We start from the raw sequence: 22,339 nt of genomic DNA, 5'->3' as shown, positions 1-22,339 counted from the left end.
TTTTTTTTTTTTTTTTTTTTTTCTGGAAAGGAAACCACTAGAAAGATAGTAGTTTCTAAATGACAGTACATGTTCCAATTGTTGACATTTTAGACTCTATAAAGTAATTTATATTTTGTCTCTATTATTGGGATATGTATTAGTCTGTTCTCATACTGCTAATAAAGACATACTCGAGACTGGGTAATTTATAAAGGAAAGAGGTTTAATGGACTCACAGTAACACATGGCTGGGGAGGCCTCACAATCATGATGGAAGGCAAAGGAGAAGCAAAGGCATGTCTTACATGGTGGCAGGGAAGAGAGTTTGTGTAGGGGAACTCTCCTTTATAAAACCCTCAGATCTCATGGGACTTATTCACTATCACGAGAACAGCATGGGAAAGAACTGCTCCCGTGATTCAATTGCCTTCCATTTGGTCCTTCCCACAACATGTGAGAATTATGGGAGCTACAATTCAAGATGAGATTTGGGTGGGGACAGAGCCAAATTACATCAGGATGTAATCTCATTGAGGATGAATTTTTATATTATTTGTCCTTATATTAGAAGAAGGTCCCCTGTGTATTCACGCTGATTTAAATACTAAGTCAACTTATATTGTTAAATGATATATTTATTTATAAATATATCATTTATATTGTTAAATGATATATTAATTTCAGGTAGTAATCTCCAGATTAGTAAGGATTAGTAAATTGGTTGGCCATACACAATCAGAGATTTAATAGCATCATTTGTTGTTTATGTTGCAAGAAAATTATTTTGTAGATGAAGTGGCTTTGTTGAAAACTTTTTGTATTTTTGTTTTACTGTTTGGAGATGATGTAGAGATGTGAGGAAAATTAAATTTAAAAATGTGTATGATTTTCTTGAAATAAATTGCAGTAGAAATCAGGTAACATTTTAAGTTTTAGTATCAAACTGGAATAATATTTGATGACATAGCAATGTATATGTTTTTGAAAGTTATAAAACTTGAAACAACAGGCTGGCAAAGTCTGTTGAATAACAGTGTCAGTAAGTGGATTATGATAGCTAGAATATTGAAACATCAGGTCTCAGTACTATTTGAAAGTACATTCTTCTGTGAATAAAGAACAACTGTTGAGCCTTCCGTTTTGTCTTTTAAGGGGTTGAGCGGGAAAAACAGGACCTGGAGAAGCAAATGTCAGATTTGAGAGTGCAGCTGAACTTCAGTGCAATGGCATCTGAGTTAGAGGAAGTGAAACGGTGCATGGAGAGAAAAGACAAGGAGAAAGCACATTTGGCATCACAAGTAGAGGTGACTTTGCTCTTTTTAAGCCATATTTGCAGTATTTTAATTTTATCTCATGGAATTGTGTAATGAAATTTTAATATAAAGATGTGTTATTTTATGAACTCTAGTTTGAGCATTGATAATATAAAGTTACATTAATGGCTAATTTACTTATATGTAGAAATTCCTATGTATTCATTTCTCTTTCATTCAGGACCCCAAAGCTAGGAACCTGGATTATTTTCCTTTATTATTTCACAGAGAAATCCTTTACTATTTTTAAATTTGAAAATATTTTTGTTCTAATAGCAATTGAACCCTTTCTACAGACAGAAGGGACATTTTTTCTTTGAGAGAACAGTGAATTATTATTTATTTTGTGGGTGAAACTTGCATAATGCATAGTGAAAAGGTGTTACTGATAATTCTTCTTTGGAACCATAAAGGTTTTCAGACCTCTAGTTGTTGTGCATGAGGTGGAATTGCGATGCCTCCATTAATTTAGAGTTGTGTAGCAATCATGGATGATGTGGTAACCATGAATGAAGTATAACTAGGCAGCTACCATTTCCTGCTTTTATCTAGCATAGATGAGGTAATTATTGGTATATATTGAAAATCAAAGGAAAGGACCTCATAAAAGGAAATGGTTTAATTCAAATTACAATTATATTAGATTAAACATGGATGACACATTTGGAAATAGATATGTATCAGTCATCCCTGTATCTGTTTTTATGAGTGAAGTTGTATTCTAATTTGAAGTATTTCCAAAATTAAAATGAAAGGTAGAAAATTGGTGTTAAAAGCACCTAATTTTATATAACCCAAAGGAAATATTTAATGTTACTCGTCTGTGTTTCTCTTTCATCTTGTCAGCACATCAGTAGAAAATGTCTTTTAAATTTAGTTCAAGATTCAGATTGTAAAGATAATGAAATATTGACATACTCTTTACAAAGCCCTCTACATGTTTAATAAAGACTTGCTTGAAATTGTCTCAGAGCAATGGTAATTATACAACTTTTAAAGTTTTCTTCATGGGTATTATTTTAGCCCTTGATCTTGCTGATGAAAATGCTAAAATATGATTATTTTGCTGAAGTCACGTATTTAAAAAAAAAAACTATGCTGGTTAGATCTAAAAGGTAGAAAAATCCCTTTGCTTTATGTTCATAACCACACGTTGGTCCTCCCTCCCTTCTTTCCTTCCTTCATATTGTTTCTTTTCACTTGCCATCGTGGTATAAATTGGAAAAAAATCTCAAATATGTGAGCACTAAAAAAATTATTTATAATAGCCTAATAATGCTCTTATTCAAGATTCCTGGCTTTCTCCTTGTCCTAACTGAATAGTTCTTTTCAATTTCATATGGGTTAGGGGAAGAATTTGAGTCCTCTTGGGTTAGTTTGGTTTGGTTGTATAGAGTTTGGGTGTGAAAAACAATTGTAGGAAAGGTTTTTACAACACATCAAATATTACTGACTGCCTGTTACATGCCAGACACTGTTCTAGGTGCTGGCAACATAGCAAAGAACACAAATGCAGCCGATTCCTTGTTTCTCACAGTGGATCTAAAATTGATGCAGGCTGGGAGCAGTGGCTTGTGCCTGTAGTCTCGGCTACTCAGGAGAATGAGGTGAGAGGATTGCTTGAGCCAGGAGTTCAAGGCTCCAGCGAGCTGTGATTGTGCCACTGCATTCCAGCCTAGGCGATATAGTAAGACTCTGTCTCTAAAAAATAAGTAAATAAAAATAAAATTGATGCAGAAAGTTCTTTGAGTTTGTCTTGCTTCTAAGAATAAATTTCTTTTTGAGAATGAAAGTTTTTTTTTTTCCAGTTGCCATTGCAAAGGACATCACAAAGACAGTGTTTATCCCTGTAAGACATTAACATTAACTAGTCTTATTTTTTCTGATTTTCTTGTTTTGAAGAATAAAATAGTTAACTAAATTTGCAACTGTTTCTGATTTAGTGACACTTCTGATTATGCTTTGTTTTTCATTATAAAAGAACTATTAAGGTAGAACAAGTGTGCTGTCCGTATCACTAATGTTCTTATGGCACCTTTTGGAGGCCATTTGAATATCTTTGTTCCCAAGCTATTCTCAAAGTGATGTCTCATGCAGACTTTGTGAGATATTAGGTCATAGATTACTTGATTGTAACCTCTAACAATTGAAATTTTTTTCTTGAAATTTAGTCTCTGCTTTATTTTTAGAGAATATTGGGTAGTATGAAGATGTTGCCTTATACATTCTATTAAAAAAGAGAGATTACTCTTCTTTAGTTGCTTTTCACAGACCAAATATGAATAAAAAAGATGCACAAAATGAGATCATTGGTCAGGCCCAAGAACATATATATAGTAACAGTTCTTATGACTTATTTAATCATTAATGTCTTTCTTTTTAACCTTCATTTTCTGACACCTCTCCTACAGAACCTCATATGTGGTATTGTCAAATAATTCCTTTTTTCTTAAACTTCCCTACTCAGTTCCACCATTTTTTTTTCCTTTGTTCCAGTTGTTCATTGTTTCTGTGAACAACTTTGCATGTCTTTTCTTTTTGTGGAAATCCTAAACTTTTTCCACCATGAAGCCTTTTTGGATTATATCAGCTGTAAGTGATCATTATTCTTTTTGAATAATCCTTTTGTCCATATCACTAATATACTTATGGCACCTTTCTCATAGTCTCTTGAAGTAATCTGGGTATGTTTTGTTAGACATTTCAAAGTGGGGCCAGGCATGGTGGCTCATGCCTGTAATCCCAGAACTTTGGGAGGCCAAGGCAGGTGGATCATCTGAGGTCAGGAGTTCGAGACAAGCCTGGACAACATGGTGAAACCCCATCTCTACTAAAGATACAAAAATTAGTCAGGTGTGGTGGCAGGTGCCTGTAATCCTAGCTACTTGGGAGGCTGAGGCAGGAGAATTGCTTGAACCTGGGGGCGGAGGTTGCAGTGAGCCGAGACTGCATCACTGCACTCCAGGATGGGTGACAGAGATGCCATCTCAAAAATAATAATAATAAAAAAATAAAAATGCAAAGTGGGCCAAAATAAAGTAGAAAAGGAGACTCAGAAAAAAGCCAGCTGCACTGTCACCAAGACAGAGTGAACTTTGGTGCCCTTACCTTGGTGGAGACATCATGTTTCAAGGTCTTGTCCTCATATCTGGAAACTTGAGTCTTCTGTGTGTGACCCAGGAGACTGGCTCATATTAACAGTGAAACTCAGAAGAGAGAAGTATAGGTCAGTGCAAAAGTAATTGCAAAAACCGAGATTACTTTTGCGCTGACCTAATATACAAAAGAGTACCACTTCACTGATTTACCCTGTGGGAGTCCTATACGGATATGAAAACATTATTCTGTTATGCAGGGCACCAATCAGTTATAGTAGAACTTCTCAACCTCCCACCTCCCTTTTTACAGAGTCCTTCTAACCAGAGATACTGTTTACTTCAGCTAGATTCTATGTCTTTATTTCTGGAGTGTGTTGAACTGGCATCTCTTCTCATTCCAGCAATCTTCTATGCTTTCACTCTGATGCTCAGTCTAATGTTTAATTTTTCTTTTGATATGTTGCCGTGCACAGATTTTGCTCTGGGCCACTTACTAGTATGCACTGATGTTATAATTCAGAGTTGTGGCATTCTGGGAGCCACTTATGAATTTAAAGCTTCTATTCCTGTTCAGATTATAAACGGGTTAAGAACCAAGTTTTATCTCTGTGTCCTTGTGTGTTCCCACACAGTCTTACCTATACTAGGTACTTAATTAATATTTGTTGAATGAAATAATATGTTGTAAAAAGTTTATGGTTTTTTTTAAAGCTAATGTTTGCTCTCTAGTCATTTCTTAAAAACACATCCATTTCTGGAAGATTTGTCAGTATTTAACAGGAACTTTGCTATCTATATCTTACTAATTGCATTAGTTTTTGTTGATCCAGAATATGTATTTCAAGCAGTTGTTTTACATTAGAGAAAAACAGTAAAAATGGCTCTTAAAAAAACAATGGAAGGAAGCTACATTTGAGTTTGCATAATTTACCTTTTAAATTGTACCTAAGGCCTTAAATCTGTATATGCATAGAAAATACTAAGTACACTTTTCCCTTCTTCTAAACTCAAGTTGAACCTCATTAACCTTGATAGCCTATTTGTATTCATAAGAATTCCAAGCATCCTTGATCAATTATTTCCCCTGATTTAATCTTTGCCTCCATCTTCCATCAACTTACTCTTCTGGAAAAATATTTGACTTTTAAATTCAAGGAAGAACTTCAAAGAAAGAAAAAAGGTGCTGAACATAATTTAGATTAAATGTTGAAAGTGATAATTGAGTGACAACTGACATGATAATTCATTAGCAGAAACTTGAGACTATAATGGGAAATTTTAATTTGTTTAAAAAAGAAGATGGTGGAAAAGAGAAAGGATAGTCAATAATACCTTATTTTTATGATTAGTACAATGCAAATAGAAGGAAGGTTGTTTCTGTTACGATTCTTTTAGTATAAACTCTTGATTCATGCATTTCTTCCATAGAGCTGACCATTTTACTGTACGATGACAATGCCCGCTTCAATATTACTTTTAATAATGAGATTAAACCCTCTTTGGAGACCAAAGAAAGACCTTAGAGACCTTAATTACCCTGGTTGTAATTTCATATTCTACTTCATTTTTAAAATCTTAATTTCTTCCTTATCTAAGTGCATATTGTAAAATATGCTATTACCTGAATAGGAAGTAATTTTTAATACCTAGATTAGATTATAAAGAAAACAAACATTGGCCACAAACATTGGCCACAACTTTGTAGAGAGAAGCTATTAATAAAGTTATTGCATCTAGTGGAAAGGAGGTCTATTTCTGTTATTAACCAAATGTACTCTGATTTGTGGGCAGATTACTAAATGCTCCATACTTTTGTATTTTTCACAAAGATGACTATTGGCAGAGATTTATTTATTTATTTATTTATTTATTGAGACAGAATATTGCTCTGTCACTCAGGCTGGAGTGCAATAGTGAGATCTCGGCTCACTGCAACCTCTGCCTCCTGGGTTCAAGCGATTCTCCCGCTTCAGCTTCCTGAGTAACTGGGATTACAGGCGTGTACCACCAGGCCTGGCTAATTTTTGTATTTTTAGTAGAGATGGGGTTTCACCATGTTGGCCAGGCTGATCTCGAACTCCTGACCTCGTGATCCACCTGCCTTGGCCTTCCAAAGTGCTGGGATTACAGGTGTGAGCCACCATGCCCGGCCGAGATGTTCTGCAAGTAAAAACCCTATAACTAAATAAACCTTTATACCTATTAGAAGACTTGGTTTAATTCTCAGATCTTTCGTCTGTATGAAAAAATGAATTTTGGGAATTATGAAGAAAAGTAGTTTTTCTGTTTTCTTTAACTCTTTGAGTTGTGTGGATACTTCTACAAAGTCAGAATGCAGAAGTGGACTGAATATTTTAATTTTTTCTTGAATGTATTACTAATACATTAGTTTGTATTTATTACTAATTACTAAGTAGTTTGTGTTTATTATTAATACATTAGTTTGTCATTTGAATGTTTGTCAGTAAAACAGTTTAGAAATAAGATATCTATTTTCAAGTTTCTTTGTTTTCTGAAACCATAATAATTTTTGCCTTATGTTTTTTACATATAAATTAAATAGGGCTGGGCATGATGGCTCACGCCTGTAATCCCAGCACTTTGGGAGGCTAAGGCTGGTGGATTGCCCGAGCTTAGAAGTTCAAGACCAACCTGGGCAACATAGTGAAACTCCATATCTACAAAAAATACAAAAAATAGCTGGGAGTGGTAGCATGTGCCTGTAATACCAGTTAGTTGGGGGGTGATATGGTTTGACTGTGTCCCCACCCAAATCTAATCTTGAATCCCCACTGTTGCGGGAGGGACCAGGTGGGAGGTAATTGAATCATGGGGGCAGTTCTTTCCTGTACTGTTCTTATGATAGTGAATAAGTCTCGTGAGATCTGATGGCTTTATAAAGCAGAGTTTCCCTGCATAATCTCTATTCTCTTGTCTGCCACCATGTAAGACATGCCTTTCACTTTCTGCCATGACTGTGAAGCTCCCCCTGCCATGTGGACCTGTAAGTCCATTAAACCTCTTTCTTTTGTAAATTGCCCAGTCTCGGGTGTATCTTTATCAGCAGCATGAAAACAGAATAATATAGCAAATCGGTACCAGGAGTGGAGAACTGCTGTAGATACACAAAAATGTTGAAGCGACTTTGGAACTGGGTGACAGGCAGGGGTTGGAACAGTTTGGAAGACTCAAAAGAATACAGGAAAATGTGGGAGAGTTTGGAACGTTCTATAGACTTGTTGAATGGCTTTGCCCAAAATGCTGATAGCGTTATGGATAATAAAGTCTAGGCTGAGGTGGTCCCAGATGGAAATGAGCAACTTGTTGGGGACAGGAGTAAAAGTGACTCTTGTTAAGTTTTAGCAAAGAGACAGGTGGCATATTGCTTCTCCCCTTGAGATTTGTGGAACTTTGAACTTGAGAGAGATGTTTTAGGATATCTGTCAGAAGAAATTTTTAAGCAGCAAAGCATTCAAGTGGTAACTTGGGTGCTGTTAAAGGCATTCAGTTTTATAAGGGAAGTAGAGCATAAAAGTTTGGAGAATTTGCAGGCTGACAATGCAATAGGAAAGAAAATCCCATTTTCTGGGGAGAAATTCAAGCTGGCTGCAGAAATTTGCATAAGTAATGTGGAGCTGAATGTTAACCTCCAAAACAATGGGGAAAATGTCTCCAGGGCATATCAGAGACTTTTGCAGTAGCCCCTCCCATCACAGGCCCAGTGGCCTAGGAGGAAAACGTGGTTTCGTGGGCCAGGCCCAGGGTCCCTGTGTGGTGTGCAGCCTAGGGACTTGGGGCTCTGCATCCCAGCTGCTCCAGCCATGGCTAAAAGGGGCCAATGAAGAGCTCAGGATGTGGCTTCAGAGGGCGCAAGCCCCAAGCCTTGGCAGCTTCCATGTGGTGTTGAGTGTATGGGTGCAGAGAAGTCAAGAATTGAGGTTTGGGAACCTCCACCTAGATTTCAGAGGATATATGGAAATGCCTGGGTGCTTGCTGCAGAGGCGGGGCCATTGTGGAGAACCTCTGCTAGGGCAGTGTGGAAGGGAAATGTGGGGTTGGAACCCCCACACATAATCCCTACTACGGCACTGCCTAGTGGAGCTGTGAGAAGAGGGCCACTCTCCTCTCCTCCAGACCCCAGCATGGTAGATCCATGAACAGCTTGCACTGTGTACCTGGAAAAGCCTCAGATACTCTATGCCAGTCCATGAGAGCAGCCATGAGGGGAGCTCTACCCTACAAAGCTACCGGGGCAGAGCTACACAAGGCTGTGGGAGCCGACCTCTTGCATCAGCATGACCTGGATGTGAGACATGGAATCAAAGGAGATCCTTTTGGAGTTTTTGTTTATTTTTTCCAAGCCAAACTTGATCCAGCTTTATTAAAGATACTTTTCATAAACAATCATGGTATTTCAGGCAGGACATGGGCAGACAGTCATTAACAGTATACAACAACTTTCAAACTCCCTTCTTCAATGTACTACCAAAAATCAGAAGCCACTATAAAACCCAATGAAGTCTTCATCTGATGATCTGAACAGGGAAAGTTTAGAGTAAGGGTTGACATTTCACATTTAGCATGTTGTTTAACAACTTTTCACATGCCGACCCTGACTTTCAGGAAGTGAAATAAAAGTGGCAGAATTTATCTGAATTCCACAATCTAGAAATGGAACCACTGCTCTTTTGACAGTTGCCATCTCAGCGGCATCGATGGAAAGTCCAGATTGCCTGACACACTGGTAACCAATGACTAGGGGTCAGGTCCCAGTAGCTGTCTGGGCTTAAGGGAGTTAAGTCTATGCTGAAAGATGGAAAAGGAGAAGAAGACATAGAAATGAATTTGTTTTTCCATAGCACAAGGCTTTTGTGCCAAGGTGGCCATGTGTGTCAAAGTCAGGGAATCCCTCCTCCTGGGAGCCAAGAGGAAGTCTCTTAAAACTAGAAGGGAAAGGTGTTTTCCCTACATCAGTGCAGCTTTGGAGACATTCTATTAGTGACATATGCCCCTTCCCCCAAAAACCAACAATGAAGTGTTCTGTGTGCTGACAACATAGCTTAAAAAAGAAAGTAAAATTCTGCAGTTTTATAAAACTTGATAAAAAATAGTATTTCAAACCGTGCAGTCACCAGAAGTACACAGTTATCAAAAATACACACACTTCACTTGGCATCTCCAGCACCTTCAGTTTTCTGTGCCTGGTCTGTTTTGGCATCTCCATTTTCTGCAGGGCTTTTCCCCTCCTTGCCAGCATCAGCTTTTCCCTTTTTCCCTTTGGGTACCTTCTCTCCCTTCTTTGCAGGGGCCTTTTTAGGCTTGGGTTCTGGCTTTGGAGGAGCACGTTTAGCAGACAACCTCGTGGATCTTCTCTGTGATTCGTCCTTCACCTTGGCTTTATCTCCTTTAGCATCCCTTTCAGCCTTTCTCTTGGGCATAGTGACAGTGGCAACGGCGGCGGGACGTAGGCGCTGGATGCTGGATGCAGTGGCGCATGGACTTTGGTCGGTCAGGGGGTCATTCTCGCCTCTTCTTCACATTGCTCCTATTTTGAAGTTTTAAAATTTGACTTCTCTGTTGGAGTTCAGACTTGCATGGGGCCAGTAGCCCCTTTGTTCTGGCCAATTTCTCCCATTTGGAATGGCTGTATTTACTCAATGTCTGGACCCCCATTGTGTCTAGGAAGTAACTAACTTCCTTTTGCTTTTACAGGCTCATAGGCGGAAGAGACTTACTTTGTCTCAGATGAGACTTTGGACTTTGGACTTTTGAGTTGAGACTTTGGGGGACTATTGGGAAGGCACGATTGGTTTTGAAATGTGAGGACATGAGATTTGGAGGGGCCAGGGGTGGAATGATATTGTTTGGCCCTGTCCCCACCCAGATGTCATCTTGGATCCCCATGTGTTGTGGGAGGTACCCGGTGGGAGGTATTTGAGTCATGGGGGCAGGTCTTTCCTGTGCTGGTCTCATGATCATGAATAAGTCTCGTGAGATCTGATGGTTTTGTAAAGCGGAGTTTCCCTGGACAAGCTCCTTTCTCTTGTCTGCCACCATGCCAGACGTGCCTTTCATCTTCTGCCATGATTGTGAGGCTTCCTCAGCCATGTGGAACTGTAAGTCCTTTAAACCTCTTTCTTTTCTAAATTGCCCGGTCTCGGGTATGTCTTTATCTGCAGTGTGAAAATGGAGTAATACAGAGGGCTGAGACAGGAGAATCACTGGAATCTGGGAGGCCAAGACTGCAGTGAGCCATGTTCACATCACTTCACTCCAGTCTGGGTGAAAGAGCAAGACTTCATCTCTTAAAAAAAAAATTAAATGGGGCCTTGTGATTCTTAGCTTTGTGTGCAGGTTTGTGTGTGTATATGTGTGTGTGTATGTGTGTGTGTGTGTGTGTGTGTGTGTGTGTGTGTGTTATATAACTTGAGTTCCTCAGAAAATATGAAGTATGGTAACTTTTTATTATCTATGGATGTATTGAATATTTAAAGCAATTTGAAAGATAAAATACAGCTTTGGAGATAAATATTTGAGGACTTGCTATGGAAAAGTGGGTGGCACTAAACAAATGAAGTAATGTTCCTTGAGTATATGAGTAATTAAGAGTTATTCAATGCTTGTCTACCTCAAATACCATTGAAAGAGGGTTAGTATTGTTTATAATGAGCCCATTTTAACTGTTCATATGTTATTCCTGTAGTCTTTATAGTTTCCTTATCTTTAGAGTGATTTTAACTTGATAGCATATAATTTTAAGTAGCAAATTAAATTGTTTTTAGATATTTGTTTTCAGGTAGTTCTCTCTAAGGGCATAAGGAAATGAGATTGTACTCAGCCTTAAACAGTGACAAAATTCAACAGGTCTATTATGCTCTTCAGAACATTCAAATAGTACAAATTATCTTTCTAAAAAGTAAAGCTGACTTACTCATGTGCACCAAGAAAACAGTGCTAATACGTAACATATGACTAATATAAACAATGGTCAACATTAGGAAGTTTTTTTCAAGTACATTGAATATGTTTAATTTCTAGTACTTTACTTGGGTGAAGAATGTGTTTGTATCATAGAATATCTTATTTGGGGGAACCTATAATGATAAAATGTTAGACTATAGTTTAGTCTTCCTTAGAGAAGATTAATAAATTTGGCAAACTTGTTGCAATTCTCATTAAAGAAAGAGAAACAGTTTCTGCTTTTGTTAGTGATGGACTAGTGTTTTGTAGAGTAAACCTTATACTCGTACAGTTTAGAAAAGCTGGTGAGGACATATTTTTAAAAATATGTTGGCCGGGCGCGGTGGCTCAAGCCTGTAATCCCAGCACTTTGGGAGGCCGAGACGGCTGGATCACGAGGTCAGGAGATCGAGACCATCCTGGCTAACACGGTGAAACCCCATCTCTACTAAAAAATACAAAAAAAACTAGCCGGGCGAGGTGGTGGGCGCCTATAGTCCCAGCTACTCGGGAGGCTGAGGCAGGAGAATGGTGTGGACCTGGGAGGCGGAGCTTGCAGTGAGCTGAGATCCGGCCACTGCACTCCAGCCTGGACTACAGAGCGAGACTTCGTCTCAAAACAAACAAACAAACAAACAAAATACCAAATATATATATATATATATATGGTTGAAGGTTTCAGAGAGTTATCTCTAGGCAGCAAGGACAGGAGGGTTCAAATATTTTGTTTTGTTTGGGAGGCAAGTACAGAGTGGCAATTCTGACATTTGGCACTACTTTTCTCCTGAGATGTTTTCTGATTCATAAGCAGAGCTTATAGGCCCACTGAAGAGGAGGAGCTCTGGTAAATATTTCACAATTGGGATACTCAGAGGGCTAAGCCCTAGGAGTCTGAATGAACTCAAAATACACTTACTCTGCTCACAAAGACTGTAGCATTGTAACATAGGCCTAGTTCATTGACCTTCTTTGGATATGTACACTAATTTTTTTTTCAAATTTAGAAGTTTTTAGCTATTATTTATTTCAATGTTTTTCTCTTCTTTCTCTCCTTTTTCTTCTGTTCTTACCTTTACATGTCTGTCAATAAACTACATTTCTCTGAGTCAGTGTTTATCTTCATTTTATCTCTCTCTTCATCAGATTGCATCATATCTGTTGATTATCTTCGAGTTTGTGGATTCTTTCTTCTGCCAACTCAAACTTCACTACTGGGGCTTTCAAGTGAGTTTTTTTTTTTTTTTTGGTCACCAGGCTGGGGTGCACTGGAGTGCAGTGGCGTGGTCTCCGCTCACTGCAACCTCTGCCTCTCAGGTTCAAGTGATTCCCCTGCCTCAGCCTCCAGAGTAGCTGGGGCTAAAGGTGCGTGCCACCACACCCTGCTAATTTTTTGTATTTAGTAGAGATGGAGTTTCACCATGTTGGCCAGGATAGCCTTGATCTCCTGACCTCATGATCCATCCACCTTGGCCTCCCAAAGTGCTGCGATTACAGGTGTGAGCCACCGTGCCCGGCCTCAAGTGAGCTTTTTATTGTGGTTATTATACTTTTCGATTCCAGAATTTTTGTTTTTCAAAAATAATTTCCATCTCTTTACTGATATCGCTATTAGATGAGAGATTATCTTACATTTTAAAAAATGTTTTTCTTTTGTTTTTTGAATATATTTATACTAGCTGATTTGAAATCTTTGTCTCCTACGTTTGACATGTAGGCCCATTCAAAAGACTGTTTTCTATTGTATCCTCTTTTTCATTTGTATGAGTCACACTTTCCTATTTCCTTGTATATCTTATAACTTTTTTTGAGATTTGACATTTTAGCTAATTTTTGTATAACTTTGAATACTGATTCGTTCTCCACCTTTTGGGTTTTTCTGTCTTGGGTGTTTTTAGTAGTTTAGCGAATTGGCTGGCTGTAATAGTTCAGTGAAACCTATTTTCCCTGCAGTGCGTAGCCACTGATGTCACTTCTCCATCAGGTGTGCAGTCTCTGTTGCTATCTGGGTTAACTAGAGCTTTAACTGGGTTCTCTTTGATTGTCTAGTTCGCTGATCTCATTAAGCTTTGATTGGTCTAATTCTGTTGATATCTCACTCAATTTTTAGCCTCTGCTAATTCACTAATTGCTACCTAGTTTTTCCTTTTCTTTTTGTTTTTGTTTTTTTACCAGTAATATAGCACATACATTGTGACATAGTCTAAATTAAAGTTGGACTTCTTAGCAGGATTAGGATTTTGCCAGTCTTTGGGGTGTTCTCGGACTCCCAGAGGGCTCTTAGCTGTCTCTTTGTTTGATTTTTTTGCTAGCTGATCTACTATTTTGCTTGTTGCTACCAGTCTTATAAAATTACCATTCTCTTAGCTGATCACTCTCCAGATTTCCATTGTTTTTGACAATGTCCTTAGCTGTGAATTTCCTCATGCCTTATTCCAGATAAAGTCAGTCTCCTTGGGTAGAACTTTTGAACTCTCTATTCATAAGGCCTCTCCCTCTCAGCATGATCTTGCACAACTGTAGTGGAGCTTGTGATAGAGACTATAGTCTGCTTTCTGCCAGAATGATACCCCTACTTTGCAAGTAGGATGCTGACTGGGCATGGTAGCCCCTGATCATCTCACCTTGCCTCTTCTGTTGTAGAACATTTACTGTTTGAGTGAATTGGGGTATGGGCAATTGGGTCTCCTATTCTTGGCCTGCCACACCTTGTGCTCTACAAGTTGGGGCTGACTGGGGGAAGGAAGCCCCAGTCTTTTAGCTCTGTCTTCCTGGAATAGAGCCTCTGCAATATGAAGCTAGGGGCCTGCCCCTCTGTGGGTGAATCTGTAGCCCTATACTGAGCAAGGGTGAGAGGAAACTGTGTGTTTTTGACTATGCCTGTCTAGAGTGGAGATTCAGACAACTGAGTTGAGAGGGGACAGGATGGGAATAGCTTGTGACTGAGATGCCATAGATGCTGATTATTCTTACCAAGATTTAATAGATTGTCTTAAATAAGTACTTATTTAAAAAATGTATACAAATTTAAGGAGTATAAGTGTAGTTTTCTTACATGCATATATTACATAATGGTGAAGTCTGGGGTTTTTGTGTGTGTGTGTGTGTGTGTGTGTGTGTGTTACCATCATGGAAATAATGCGCATTGTACCCATTAAGAAACTTCTCATCTCAAACTTCCCTCCCACCCTCTGGGTCTCCAGTATCTATTATTCCACACTCTATGTCCATGTGTACTCAATTATTTACTTTCCACGTATAAATGAGAACACACAGTATTTGACTTTTTGTTTCTGAGTTGTTTCACTTAATCCTAACAGACCCCGGTCCTATCCAGGTTGTTGCAAAAGACATGATTTCCCTCATTTTTATGGCTGAATAGTATTCTGCTGCTTATTTGTGTGTGTGTGTGTGCGCATATATATACACACCACATTTTAAAAAATCTGTTCATTGATGGACACGTGCACTGATTCCTCATCTTTGCTGTTGTGAATAGTGCTGCAATAAACATACAAGTGCAGGGATCTTTTTAATGTAATGATTTCTTTTCTTTTCTTTCATGTATATTCTCAGTAGTGTGATTGCTGGCTTGAACAGTAGTTCTATTTTTGAAATCTCCATACTGCAATCCATAAAGTTTGTACTAATTTACATTTCCATCAACAGTGTGCAAGCATTGCCTTTTCCTCTACAACCTCATCAACATCTGTTTTTTTTTTTTTTTTTTTTGGATGTTTTAGTAATAACCATTCTGACTAGTATAAGGTGATATCTCATTGTGGTTTTCATTTGTATTTCTCTGATGATTAGTGATGTTGGGCGTTTTTTCATATGCTTTTTGGCCATGTATGTCTTCTTTTGAAAAATGATTGTTCTTGTTCTTTGTCCACTTTTTAATGAACTTATTATTATTATTGTTATTTTGTTGAGATGTTAGAGTTCCTTGTAAATTCTGTTTAATCAGTCAGATGTGTAGTTTACAAATATTTTCTCCTATTCGGCAGGTTGTCTGTTCACTCTGTTGATTTTTTTCTTTTGCTGTGCAGAAGCTTTTGTTTTGTTTGTTTGTTTCTTTTTGCCTTTTTGAGACAGAGTCTCACTCTGTTGCCAAGGCTGGAGTGTGGTGGCGCAATCTCGGCTCAGTACAATCTCTGCCTCCCTGGTTCAAGTGATTCTCCTGCCTCAGCCTCCTGAGTAGCAGGGATTACAGGTGTGCGCCACCATTTCCGGCTAATTTTTGTATTTTTGGTAGAGACAGGATTTCACCATGTTGGTCAGGCTGGTCTTGAACTCCTGCCCTTGTGATCTGCCTGCCTCGGCCTCCCAAAGTGCTGGGATTATAGGCATGAGCCACGCACCCGGCCCAGAAACTTTTGAATTTAATTAAGTCCCATTTGTCTGTTTTGTTTTTATTGCTTGTACTTTTGAGATCTTAATTATAATTTCTTTGCTTAGACCAAAGTCCAGAAGAATTTTTCCTAGGTTTTCTTCTAGTATTTTTATAGCTTCAGGTCTCATATTTAAATCTTTAACTTACCTTGAGTTGATTTTTGTATATGGTGGGAGGTAATGGAATAAATACATTTTTATTTGCTCTGGGCCCTTAGGACAGTTTCCAGATAAATGTTTTTTGTTTTTCTTTTTTTTTTTTAACCAATAATTTTTTTTTTTTTTTAAACCAAATAATGGTGGGTTGTGCTAGAAAGAGGGTCTGGTGAGCTCTTTAAACTATCATTCTGAAAGTCCTTCTCTTTGAGAGAATAGTGTAACGGAAGAAAATATTTACTCTGAATAATAAGGGGACAAAATAATAGAAAATACAGAAAAGTTCCTAAGAGATATATGGGGCATCGTAAATAGGTCTGAAATTCTAATATAGATATGGATAATTGGAGTCCTAAAGACAGAAAGAGACTAGGGCAGAAGCAATATTTGAAGAGAAAATACATCAATTCACTTATTTTAGAAGCTCTAAGAACCCCAAGTAAAATGAATGCAGTGAAAATCACATCTAGACATGTTTTTGTGAAATTAGTAAAACCAACTTGAATGAACAGAATCTCAAATGCAGCAAGGGGCAAGGGAGACGTGTTACCTTAGAAGATCAAATTGGAAACAAGAAGAATAGAAAGATGTTTCAGAGTGCTGCAAGAAAATAATTGCCAACCTAGGTTCATAAAGTTCTCTTTAAAAAGTAGAAAATTTCTGCACAACAAAAACTAACTGATTGAATTTCAGCAGAACAGCACTAAGGAAAGTATATAAAATTTTTTTCTCAAGGAGAAACAAAGAACAAAGATATAGCAGTTAATGAAGTTCAATATATGGGATAAAAATTTGGGAAAAGTCTAGACGAATATTGACCTGAAAAACAGTAATGCTGTCTCTTATTTAGATTATTTATAAAACTAGAAATGCATCTAATACTGCTAATTTTGGATTATTGTGTTAATATGGTTTAAAGTTCTCAATTCTAAAGTGAAGGAAGTTGTAAAATTACAAATTTATATTTTAACAAATCAAGGATGTATATAGTAATTTTTAGTGTATCACTAAAATAAGAATAATGAATATATAATTTCCAAGCTCATACATGGGAGAAAATAAAACAATTTTAAAAATTAATTATTTCTTTATGAAAACAAAGAAAATCTTCACAACATTTGGATGAGCAGTGATTTCTTAGAACACCAAAAACATGAGTCATAATTGAAAAAAAATTATAAACTAGACTTTAACAAATTTCAAGTATACAAAAATCAACTCAAGATGGATTAAGGAGTTAAATGTAAAATGCAAAACTGTAAAAACCCTAGAAGAAAACCTAGGAAATGCCACCGTGTACATAAGCCCTGGCAAAGACTTCATGACAAAGACTACACAAGCAATTGCAACAAAAACAAAAATTGGCAAGTGACATCTAACTAAAGAGCTTCTACACAGCAAAAGAAACTATCAACAGAGTGAACAGACAGCCTACAGAAAGGGAGAAAACATTTGCAAATTATGTATCTGACAAAGATCTAATACCCAGACTATGTAAGAAACTTAAATAAATTAATGAGCAAAAACAAACAACCCCATTAAAAAATGGGCAAAGGACATGAAAAGGCGCTCTGATTTTTTGAATTTTAAGCTTTTCTGCACTACTTTTTCCCCATCTTTGTGGTTTTATCTGCCTTTGGTCTTTGATGATGGTGATGTACAGATGGGGTTTTGGTGTAGATGTCCTTTCTGTTTGTTAGTTTTCCTTCTAACAGTCAGGACCCTTGGCTGCAGGTCTGTTGGAGTTTGCTTGAGGTCCACTCAAGTTAGGGTACTTCCAGTTAGGCTTTTCCAGTTAGGCTACTCGGGGGTCAGGGACCCACTTGAGCAGGCAGTGTCCGTTCTCAGATCCCAGCCTCTGTGCTGGGAGAATCACTGCTGTCTTCAAAGCTGTCGGACAGGGACATTTACATCTGCAGAGGTTTCTGCTGCTTCTTGTTTAGCTATGCCCTGTCCCTTGAGGTCCGTAATAGTTGTGTTTTTTTTTCCAGTTTTTTGAATTTGCTTTCATAGGGGAGGAATGTTTCCTGAAGACACATCAGTGGTTTTGGTTGGGAAGGGCCCTTTGGCTTTTATTCTGAATACATGTGGTAGCATAGTCTCTGTATGATTTCTTCAGCTGTAAACAGCGTCAGTGGTATCTGTTGTTTTCTTGGTGGTTTAGGGTACAGTTATTAGTGGAGGCTGTGGTGCCTTTTTCCTGGGGATGGAGATGTCAGCTGGGTAAGTTCTTTGGGTCTTCATAGTGGCAATGGTGGGCCAAGCATGCTTGATCTTGGGCTTCAGGGCAGATTGGGTCTTCATATGGCTTGCTTGCATGCAGGTAGTGGTAGCGGTGGTCCAGGTTGATGATTGTGTTCTCAGATCCCTAAGCAGGTGCTGTGGTATGAGTCATGGCAGTAGCAGTGGTGAGGTGATCCTCTCAGTTCCGAAAGGAATGCTGGTGTTGTCTGTAGGTATGGTACAGGGTTCCCACACACAGTCCAGACTTGCAGCACTCAGTCTCTCCTGCTTTCTGTGGCAACAGCACTGCAGAGTCATGCAGAGGTGGGGAGGGATCCTGACATTATACAAGGCTGGGCACAGATGTTATGCTGCCAGTGGGGCATAGTTGCCATGCACAGCCCCATACATGCAGACATCTGGCTACTGTATTGGCTGTGCCTGCAGCAGTTTGCAGAAGGGCAAAAGGTGTCTCACTTTTCTGTTTGTGAGTCTGAGCACAGAGACCACTGCCAGTGGGAGGGGATCTCACTCTCCGCTTGTGAGGCCAAGCATAGAGTTTGTGCCACTACTCGTGGTGGGGTCACTTCTCCTGGTCCCAGACAATGAGTTCTTGGGCTCTTGAAGGTGCTTACCTTGGTATCCTTTGTTTCAGAGGTTGCTTTTTTGATGCGTTCTATCCTTCTTTCTCCTGGGACATACTTCCTGTGTGCTAGAGTACTAGGGACCCCACACTACCTTTGGGTTCAGTCAGTTCTGTGCTGCTGTAGCCTTCTGGGGGACACAGGGAGATGTTCATGGGCACCCAGGATGTGTAGATGTTGGAACTGTGGTTCCCAGGGCAGGATGTAGACCTATGATGGCTGTGCTGTCACAGTGGCACCCAGCTGTAGCTGCTCAGGTGTCTGGGTTGGGGTGAGTAACCCAGCACAAGTTCCTGTCTGGTGCAGGGCCCTTCTGGGATGTTCAGACCTCTGTCCTTGATAGTGTTAGGGTTCATGTGGATAAAGGAGCTCTCCAGTGTTTCAGATTGCAGCAGTTTGTGGTGGGAATGCGAACAGCTGAAGTTCTCTCACGTACCCTTTTTCTGTAATACCAATCCCCCCTGGGTCTTCTGCTGATCCCAATTGAGCTGGTCTCTTGTTTCCTGTACCTTGTGTTCCCCTGGTGTTTCCTGAGACTTCTCTGTAAAACTCTAGTGTTCTCTCCTCGATGTTCTATTTGAGGTATGAGAATCGATTTGCAATTTTGGTTCTTGCTTCTGTAGAGAGCGGGTATCTGTGTCTCTAGTCAGCCATCTTGAACTCAAATTGACCTAAATTTTTAACTTTAATAGTTAATTTTACTTAATTTAAACATAAGTAGGAATTAGTAGGTGATAATGTGATTGGATGGTGTGAAATTGGGCTAGGAGCCATGTCTTGAATTCTTAGTGGCATAGAAAATACACTGATTTTACTTTAATTATTTGAATATTGGGTGGCTTTATGGGGGAGGTGTTGATGCATTTTATTGAGGGCCTATTTAAAGAAAAATTGCCCAAAAAAAAGCCCTTTCTATGTCTTCTCAAATCAAAAAAGGATTATTATATTTATTTGAAACAATATTTATTTTTGAAAAACGAAGTCTCTCCTCTATTTAGCTTTCCTTAGTTTCTGTTTCCTCCTTGTGTTTAAAATGGAAAATTGCTTCCTTCCAAGCGCACAAGTTTATTGTATTACGTAAGATAATGTGTCTGTTCTCTTTCAAATAAACTATAATGTTCTATTATGATGTAAGGCAATAATATTAGGTGTTATGTTACATTAAGTTTCTCTCCCTCTATATTTGTTATATATTTCAGAACAATATATATATTTTAAATTTATCTGTGTAATTTCTCTTAGTCTTCTCTGCTGCCACATCAATACTGGTGAGACATAGGTGTATGTCTTTTATTGATACCTGCCTTGGCCTATTGCATTTCATAGCAAATCTATAATGAAGTTGTTCTCACTTAATCAAAAGCAGTCTCAAATACCAATCTGCTTTAAACTGAAGAATTTTATCCTATTTATATTAAAATTTTATTCTCCCAAAGTGCCTACTTTAAACATCAGAGTTGCAGTGTTAAAATTATCAGTCCAATAGGGTGTGAGATAAATTAAGAAAACAGAAATGTACTTTGAGGTATGTGTTCCAGGGTCAGAATTTCTCTTGTGTGTTACTGAGGTCTAGATGTTAATTACATGTCCCTTGTGTTTTAAGTTAAACACTCTAAAGAAATGTGTATTTAAAATCTTCCATGTAGTGAACATCTAGTGATGAAAGAGAAGTTAATATTTTATTTCTTCCCAAAGAAATGAATGTATTTAATTAATAGAACATGATTTTCTGTCGTTTGCTTAAGTTTAGTATCATGTTTTATTAAAAAGTACAAAGAGGTTGTATGAAGCCTCTCGTAGGATTTGTTTAGAAATAAGTATTTTTAATCACTAAGACTGAAGAACCTATTATTTGGGATTGATATAGTTTGTGTGTTTCTGCTCCATTTGGCAAAAAGAAAATGATAATGGTATATGTGGTCAAAATTAGAATGATAGAAAAGACAGTAGGTTGTATTTTAAAGGAATAATATGTGGGATATGGTTATTAGCATGGCCCCTGATGTTTTTATTCGTCTCCTAATTCACTCATTAAGAATTTGAATCAAGTTTTAAAGATTGTTAGTAAATTTTGCTTGAGTTGAAAAGAATTGACTCACATTTTAAGTTTGGTATTCTACTTTCTACTAATCATGACTTTAAAAAACACCATTTGAAAGAGTATAGTCTCAATGAATGATAGCCCAATTTAGCTTCATGTAGGTATAGTTCAGGGCTCCCAGACTTCCTTTGATTGATTTGAGTTCTTTTATTCAAAGAGACTTGCCTTAGTTCTCCTGACTGTGGAAAATTGATTACTTGTCCTCTCAGTATCAGTTCATGAAAAACTCAAATTATGCTGAAATGAATGAGTTCATCAAGACATGCAAACATATGTCAAACTAATTTCCCAATGGAGGTGACTAGGGGATGGCTTAATTGAGAATCTGAAAATTTCAGGTGAAACTCTATTAAATTTGTTAATTCTTTAGTTTATTCAATAAAAGCAAAACTTTATAATATCAGTTAGGAGTTAGTACTGGAAATAGAACTGCTGTAGTGTTCTATCAGTAAGTGTTTGTAATATCATTGGCAGACATGGTCCTGCTTAGGCTTCCAGGGATTGGGAAGCTGCTGCTGCAAAGGCCTCTTAGCTAGGACCAAGGGTGAGATCCACTGCAGAACAAAACAAATAATGTCTGTATGACTAGTAACATACAGTATCACTATACTGTATGACTAGTATGTCCAAATTAGCAAGAATATGGTCCCTGCCTCACTTCCACATTCCAAATCTCTAAACATTGCATCTGATTGAGAGATCCTAATTTTTTCCCCAAAACCTAGCTCAAGTGAGTGCTGAGTATTCAGTTTTTGGATTTCCATATGATAGGAGAATATGTTAGAGGGAGGTGGCAATGGGGGCTGATTGCTGTTGGGTCATACCTGACAGTGCCAGTAATCAGTTTTTCTTTTAGTTGAAAGACAGGACCTTACCATGTATTTTTCATTGCCCTTGAGCAGCCTTGTGTCCTTAGTTGGCACCCAAGCAAATGTCAGTTGAATTCATGTTAATCTTAATATCACATTTATAAATATATATACACACATCAATCACATCAATAATGTTATATGCAATACATAATTTCTTTGAAGATTTTTTTAAAGCATGTAGTTCATTTTAGTTTAGTTTAGTTAATTGCATCTAAATGCAATTAACTGGTCACAAGGAAACTGTAAAATGTTCCAACAAGCTAGAAGTCAGCCTAATTTCAATAAATACAAAATATGAATAAAATTTATGTATATATAAATATATACATATGTATACATAAACATATATATATATGTTTTTGCACTTGAGTCAGCTATTTTTCTCACTGTGGTATTTGTATCCCATTTAGATGCAGCATTTATATTCATTCAATATTTTCATTTAGTCCCTATTTTAAAGAAGTCATATTATGCACAGGGATTAGTTTAATTTTTGTTCATAGGGTCAGTATTATAGATAATTAATTGAATTATATTTCAAATGGAATTCTATCATTGGCTCGTCTACCACTTACTAGCTTTAATGTTACTGCATTTCCTT

General features: G+C 37.8%; 1 protein-coding gene and 1 pseudogene across 1 annotated transcript in view; one reads left to right on the top strand and one right to left on the bottom strand.

Annotated features, from left to right (window-relative positions):
• CEP128 (centrosomal protein 128kDa) overlaps positions 1-22,339 on the top strand; it is a 466,161-nt gene that overhangs the window by 112,548 nt on the left and 331,274 nt on the right. Inside the window, exon 13 of the mRNA XM_011969708.1 lies at positions 1,135-1,286. Within this exon, the coding sequence (XP_011825098.1) occupies positions 1,135-1,286 (152 nt within the window). The remainder of the gene's footprint in view (positions 1-1,134; positions 1,287-22,339) is intronic.
• Positions 9,242-9,919, bottom strand: LOC105531716 (annotated as a pseudogene).

The sequence above is a fragment of the Mandrillus leucophaeus genome, unplaced genomic scaffold, assembly GCF_000951045.1.
Source record: "Mandrillus leucophaeus isolate KB7577 unplaced genomic scaffold, Mleu.le_1.0 Scaffold90, whole genome shotgun sequence".
In the NCBI taxonomy this organism is placed as follows: Eukaryota; Metazoa; Chordata; class Mammalia; order Primates; family Cercopithecidae; genus Mandrillus; species Mandrillus leucophaeus.
This window is presented reverse-complemented; position numbering and strand designations above follow the sequence as displayed.